The sequence below is a fragment of the Otolemur garnettii genome, unplaced genomic scaffold, assembly GCF_000181295.1.
Source record: "Otolemur garnettii isolate 467f Iridium unplaced genomic scaffold, OtoGar3 scaffold00127, whole genome shotgun sequence".
Classification (NCBI taxonomy): Eukaryota; Metazoa; Chordata; class Mammalia; order Primates; family Galagidae; genus Otolemur; species Otolemur garnettii.
Window position 1 is genome coordinate 5,276,992 of NW_003852522.1, and position 7,056 is coordinate 5,284,047.

Consider the following 7,056-nt stretch of genomic DNA (forward strand, 5'->3'; position numbering starts at 1 on the left):
CGGGCATTGTGGTGGGCACCTGTAGTCCCAGCTACTCTGGAGGCTGAGGCAAGAGAATTGCCTAAGCCCAGGAGTTGGAGGTTGCTGTGAGCTGTGACTCCATGGCACTCTACCGAGGGTCATAAAGTGAGACTATCTCTGAAAAAAAAAATGAACTGGGTGTGGTGGCTCATGCCTGTAATCATAGCACTTTGGGAGCCTGAGGTAGAGGATCACTTGAAACCAGGAGTCTCACATCAGCCTGGGTTATATAGCAACACCCCACCCTGTCTCTAAAAAGAAAAAAGAAAAAAATTTGTGACAAATGCACACACACACACTCATAACATTTGAGACAGTCTCACTCTGTTGCCCAGGCTAGGGTGCTGCGGTGTCATCCTAGCTTACAGCAACTTCAAACTCTTGGGCTCAAGATATCCTCCTGCCTCAGCCTCCTGAGTAGCTGGGACTATATTCACCTGCCACCACAGCCCTGCTGATCTATTTCTATTTTTAGTAGGGGGAGGGTCTTGCTTTTGCTTAGGTTGGCCTTGAACTCCTGAACTCAAGTGATCCTCCTGCTTGGGCTCCCAGAGTGCTAAGAATACTGGTGTGAGCCACTGTGTCTGACCTAAAAAAAATAGTAAATTTAAAAGAATGGTTAAAATGGTAAATTTTATGACATGTATATGATAAAAGAACTTATAATAATTTCCTTGTATCCAGTTTGTGGCGATTTGTAATGGCAGCCCTAGGAAATCAATACACTCATATAATCAGAAAAAAATACCAGCTTCGTGCCCATATAGGGCACCAACTGGTGGGTTCGAGCCTGGCCCAGGCCTGCTAAACAATAAGAACTGCAACTAAAAAAACAGCCATGTGTTGTGGTAGGCGCCTGTAGTCCCAGCTACTTGGGAGGCTGAAGCAAGAGAATTGCTTAAGCCAGTGGTTTTCAACCTGTGGGTCGTGACCCACAGAAACTGTATTAAAGGGCCGGGGCATTAGGAAGGTTGAGAACTACTGGCTTAAGCCCAAGAGTTTGAGGTTGCTATGAGCTGTGATGTCACAGCACTCTAAGACATAGATACTGTCTTAAAAAAAAAGAAAAAAATACAGAATAAAATTAGAAGGGGTCATATAGACTTCATCCTCCCCTTCTCTTAGTGGTGAAAACTGAGGCTGAAAGAATCATTTCCTGGCTCTTAGACCTGTTTGTGATGAGAAACTGTCCCATATCCCTTCCCTGGGGGCAGGTTGGGGGAGGTCTCATGTCCACCCACCCCTTTTCAGTAAAAAACACAGTAAAGGAGCTTAGAAAATTTATTCCTTTTGTTATCTTCCTTTGAAATAACACAAACAGGCAGGGAGGTGGGGCACGGTAGAGGTGGAAGCCATGGGGAGTCCTTCAGCCCCACAACATCCCAGGCTCTCTTTCCCTTAGTGGGGCCCCCCAATTATTCTAAGCTCAGAATCCAATGATAAAGTGCAGAATGTATGGGGGTGAGGGACGGTGAGCTTGGGCTGGAGGGGGAGGGAGGCTCTGCTCCTCTCTCTGCTAGAAAAATAGATCTGGAATGAGTTTGGGGACTTGACTTGTTTTTGCATAATTGGATGCTTGGGTTTAGTGAAAGGTGGGCTATGTAGATTTACTCCTGGCTTCTAATGTGTGAAGCCCCCAAGAGTGACTGGACCTTCCAGACTTGGGATTTTGGGGTTATTAGTCTATAAAAGGGGAAGGCGGTGGAAGACACATCGGGTGGGGGGGTGGGAACAGGTTCCCCACAGGGCCCAGATATAGGGGAGGCAGCATCCAGCACCCATACAGGTTGTGGGAAGTGTAGGAGAGGCACCCCTCTCTCCCTGTTGCCTGGCGATGAGCCTTATCAGGACTTGGGACAAATCCTGTAAGTGTTCTGGAGCTGGGGGTGGAGGGGACAGGTGGGTTCTGGGCTTCCTTTGAGGTTACTCGACCAGGCGATCTCCCATCATGGGGGTGAGCCGTACGTGTCTGGAATGAGGGTACATGGTACCCAGGATGCTATGACTGGGATATTGGGATATAGACTTGGGGTCTGAGCATTGGGAACCCAGTGCCTGGTGTGTTCAGATCAGAAACCAGGAATTGAGGTCTTGAAGCCCCATGCCTGGTAGCACCAGGGTCTGCCATCTGCATGTGAGGTTCCAGCATCCGGTGCAATGGGGTGAGGGAATCTGGGATCTAGATCAGAATCCAGCAGCTGCAGTTGCCAGGATGCACTTGCTGTGCTGCTGGGATCCCTCATTTGTTTTAGGAGCCAGAATCTGGAATGCTGGGATGTGGGAACCTGGGATCCAGTGGTTGGGACTGATGGTGTAGTGCTCCAAGTGTAGGGATCCAGCACGCAGTGTTGAGGCAAAAAATAATTCAGGAATCCAATGGTTGGGGAGAGGGGATCTTGGATCCAGTGATGGGGCACCAGGATCTAGCACTGTCAGGATCCAGTGGCTGAGGTTTCTTGACATCCAGAATCCAGTGGCCGAGCTTGGAGATCAAGGACTCAAGGCATGGAGACCTGGGATTAGGGGATCTGGGGTCCAGTGCTGCATGAAGACATTGGACCTGGTGCCTGAGGGAGCTGGGATCTGAGTGTTGAGGTGGGTGGGGGTGACAGGTGCTCCTGTGGTTGGGATATTGGGATCCATTCACTGACCTAAGTGGGATCCAGTAGTTATGACCTGGGAGCCAACGACACAGTGGGTGGGACAGGGAAATGTGGGTTCATCTTTGGGATGTGGAGATGCAGGATCCAGTGATCTGGAGGGTAGGTTGAGGGGTAGGGTGTGAGTAACCTAGGATCTTGTGGTTAGGGTATTAGACTCAAGTAGCTGAAGTGTAGGATCCATAGTTGGGGTTATGGTGGGATAAAGTATGGGGGTCCAGTGGTTGGGCCATAAGCCAAGGTGTGGGGGACATCATGATTTGGTGAGATCGTGGGGCAGGGGCCAGGCTTCGGGTCCCTCACCTGGACGAGACCCCCAAGGCCTGCTTCATATTCTCGTAGACCACATAGGAGATGCTCACAGCAGGAATGACCTTCATGAAGTTGGGGGCAATGCCCCGGTAGAGGCCTCGCATGCCCTCCTGGGACAGGATGTGACGGAGCAGGCCCAGCATGGACGGCTGGGGGCCACCATCGATGGAGGCTGGGAGGGGGTGGGCGACTAGGTAAGGCTAAAGTTCCCCTCTCACTTCCCCTTGTTACCACTTCCTCTCCCAGGGCCAGGCCAGATGCCCAGTGCAGAGGAAAGGAAGAGGGTTGACTAACAGTAGGACCTCAGACTCAGGACTCCTATTGGTCTTGGAACTCGTTGCTCACCTTTTCACCCCAATCTTGAAGGCCCAAGTTCGAGGACTATTAGAAACGGAGCCAGAAATGTGTGCGTGTGAGAGTGTGTGTAGTAGAGAGGGTAGACAGGGCCTCTTCTTGGAATTCCATGCCCCCATTTCCAGCTAGCTCCTCTGTATCCTTCTAGCCTCTATTCCAAAGCCAGCTCTTCAGGGGACCCCTGTTTGGTATCCCAGTCTAAGCTGGTCTAAGTCTTCCTTTTCCCCTTCAATCAACCCTAAATCAATACTTAATTGTGGAATGATTTATTTAGCACCATTCTTCCTCTCCAGCCTGGGAGCTTATGACTGTGGGGACCATGTCTGTCTTGTGCACTGACACATCCCTACTGAAAATCACAAGAAAAACCTTGCAAACACTAAGATTCCCAAGGAAATTTTCAAACAGATTCAGGGACAGTGGGATGGAGGTGGTAGGGGAGAAGAACCCATAAAAGAAAAATACAGACAAAAACAATAACTGGTTGGGCCCTGACTTTCCTTACCCCTGTTCCTAGTCTCCCATTCTCTATAACCCAGACTTGCAAACTAGAGCTCGTCACCAGCCTGGAAATGCTAGACATTTGCCAACAGTGGCCATCCAGCTAAGACTGCCAGGACGCTCTCCCAGTGCTTCCTGCATCTGTCCTCCTGGTTAATCAGCAGCTCCATAAGGATGATGGATGCCTGCTCTAATAGGTAACTGAGACCAACACAGGCTGTCTAAACCCTGCAGGGTCTCAGCCCAGGGCTCTGCCTAGTAGGGGCTGGGGAAGAGGTGGTGGGACCCATGTGCTAAGACCTTACTTGTCCCATCCTCCCACCCAGGCCTCACCTTGGGCCTGCATGCGGGTCCGGACCAGTGCCAGGGGATAACTGGCTATCTGGCCGCAGGTGCTGGAGATGGTGCCACAGGCCAGGAGCACGAGGATGCCTGGGTCTGCCGAGTCGTGGCTGTATTGCTGGAGCCACCAATTCTTCAGAGTCTGGAGTGGAGAAGGGAGTAGGGTGGTTTGGGGGGTACCAGGACCCTGGCTTGACAGCTGGGGGATTACCCACAATGGATGCTAGGAGGTTCCAGGGGCAGGCAGGTAAGGCCAAAATGCCCCTCCCTTACCCCTCCTATCTCCCCAGGGCTGAGCCAGATGGCTACTGCACCAGGAGGGAAGAGGATTTGACTCATGAGGACCCTCCTGGTTGTCTCTGACCCTATGGCAGTTGGTGCTAGCCAAGCTCTTCATACCTCCCAGGGGCTGTGCAAGCTCTTTACCTGCATCCCCTCACTCAGTGCTCACCGTGACTTTCTGTAGAATAATGATCTCTGTACCATCTATCCCCTAGACTCCTGCATATATCAGCATATATCACCTGGCATGGCACAAAGGACTCTGCAGATGGGATTCAGTTAAGGACCTTGACATGGGGAGACTAACTGGGTAGCCCAAAGTCATCGTAGGCCCTTATAAGAGTCAGAAGAGTAGACAGTGAATGTAAAGACAGAAGCAGGGGGAACAGAGAGGAAGGTAGGAAAGGAGGAAAGGGAGTAGTCTGTGCTGCAGCCTTTGAGGACACAGGAAGGCACTATGAGCCAAGAACACAGGCAGCCCCCAGACATGCTTCCAAGGCAAAGAAATATTCTCCTCAGAAGGAACATGACCCTGCCAACATCTTCATTTTATAAAGCCCAGGGAGCGCATTTCACATTTTTTTTTTTTTTTTTTTTTTCAGAACTATGAGATAATACATTGTGGGTTTTTTTTTTTTTTAGACAGAGTCTTACTCAGTTGCCCTGGGTAGAGTGCTGTGGTGTCATAGCTCACAGCAACCTCAAACTCCTGGGATCAAGTGATCCTCTTGCCTCAGCCTCCTGAGTAGCAGGACTATAGGCACTTGCCACAATATCCCGCTAATTTTTCTACTTTTTAGAGATAGAGTCTTGCTCTTGCTCAGGCTGGTCTTGAACTCCTGAGTTTAAGTGATCCTTCTGCCAATGTGCTAGGATTACAGGTGAGAGCCACAGTGCCCAGATCACTGTATTGTTTTAAGCCAGCACATTCATGGTCATTTGTTACAGCATCTCTGGGAGACAAATATACTGTCCAAGCTAAGTGTCTAGGCAGACACTATGGGTGCTCCACCCTCATCTTTTACTTCAGATCTGTTGACTTCCAACTGTGCCTCTCCGGATCAAGGCCAGGCTGTGCTGACTACTTAGAACAGGTGAGAAGAGCTGGGGAATTGTAATCTCCAGAAGCAAGCTTCAAATGATTGAGTTGGTGTCTCAATACCTCAGCTCCCTCGCCCCTCTGGCAGGGAATGTCCTATGCTGCCTCCCACAGGCCCCCAGTGAGACTGAGCTCCACTTGCCAATAGCAGTAATTTGCTTAATATACTGGGGTACGAATGGGTTGAACCTTATCTCCTGCAAGAGATGTTGATGACCTAACCCCCAGTACCTTAAAATGTGACCTTCTTGGAAATATGATCTTCCTAGATATAATTTGTTAAAAGATAGGAAGGTGGGACCTTAGTCCAATACAACTGGTATCCTTATAATAAAAGGAAAAGAGACACAGAGACAGAGATATACACATGTAAAGACAGCCAGGTGATAACAGGCAGAGAGGAGAGTGATGCTCTACAAGCCTAAAGAATGCCAAGGATTGTCGTGTGAACACCAGGAGCCAGGAGGCAAAGAAGAATCCTCCCCTGCAGGTTTCAGGAGGGTGGCTCTGCTGATACCTTGAGTTTGGACTTCTGGACTCCAGAGATGAGATGATGCATTCCTGTTGTTTTAAGCCAATCAGTTACAGCAGCCCCAGGAAATGAATACACACGCCCTTTACCAGCTGCCTGCCTTATCTCACTCACTACCTTCCAAATAAACCACTAGCCCTCACAAGCGTATCTCAGATCTGTTTTTGGAAGATCTTTCAAACTAAGACAAGTACTTTTATTATCTCCATTTTATAGATAAGAAACTGAGGGTGGTGGTGGTGGAGTAAGTTATTTGCCCAAAACCACAAAATGAAGGTGAGAATCAATATTCAAAGCCACATCTGAATCTAGAACTGTGCACAGGCCAGAGTGGCCATACCATCAGCCTTGCTCAAGCAACTTTAAACTCTTGGGTTCAAAGGATCCTCCTGCCTTAGCTTCCTGAGTAGCTGGGAGTACAGGCTTGAACCACCATGCCCAGCCTACACTTACAGTCTTTAGGGTGGCTAATCCTTCTGAAGTCTTCTGCCTTTTGTAAGAATAAGAATTCTATTTTTATGCCTTGTGGCTGGGATGACTTACAGCTTTTATTTCCTACATCAGTTCTAATCTACTGGTAATAGCTGCCTGGAACTGGGAACTACATTGAGAATTCAGTGCTGTGATGGATCAGTAATGCCTAGCCTAAGTATAGACTGGGTTAAAAAAAGGTAATTGTTCACCTTTATAACCTTTGTAATTTTAGTAGCCTTCTTCTCATGGCTAAAATCCCCCTCCTGTCCACTGTTACTTTCCATTACAAATCCCATTTCATTATCTTCTGGAAACTTATCCAGAGTGGAAACTATCTTTTTTTTTTTTTTTTTTTTGAGACAGAGTTTCACTATGTAACCCTTGATAGAGTGTTGTGGCATCACAGCTCACAGCAACCTCGAACTCTTGGGCTTAAGTGATTCTCTTGCCTCAGCCTCCCAAGTAGCTGGGACTACAGG

The 7,056-nt window shown here is 48.8% G+C and overlaps 1 protein-coding gene across 3 annotated transcripts in view; it reads right to left on the bottom strand.

Moving 5' to 3' along the window:
• Positions 1–1,288: 1,288 nt before the first annotated feature.
• SLC25A23 (solute carrier family 25 member 23) overlaps positions 1,289–7,056 on the bottom strand; it is a 12,963-nt gene continuing 7,195 nt past the window's right edge. The window contains exons 9-11 of one of the 3 annotated variants that reach the window (XM_023518044.1): positions 4,182–4,332; positions 2,985–3,165; positions 1,289–2,776 (exon numbers count right to left, since the gene is read on the bottom strand). In XM_023518044.1, coding sequence (XP_023373812.1) covers positions 2,665–2,776; positions 2,985–3,165; positions 4,182–4,332 — 444 coding nt within the window. In that variant the 3' untranslated portion in view covers positions 1,289–2,664. Of the gene's footprint in view, positions 3,166–4,181; positions 4,333–5,799; positions 6,133–7,056 lie in introns of those variants that run through there. The other 2 variants (XM_003797994.3, XM_023518045.1) reach the window with 2 other exon arrangements.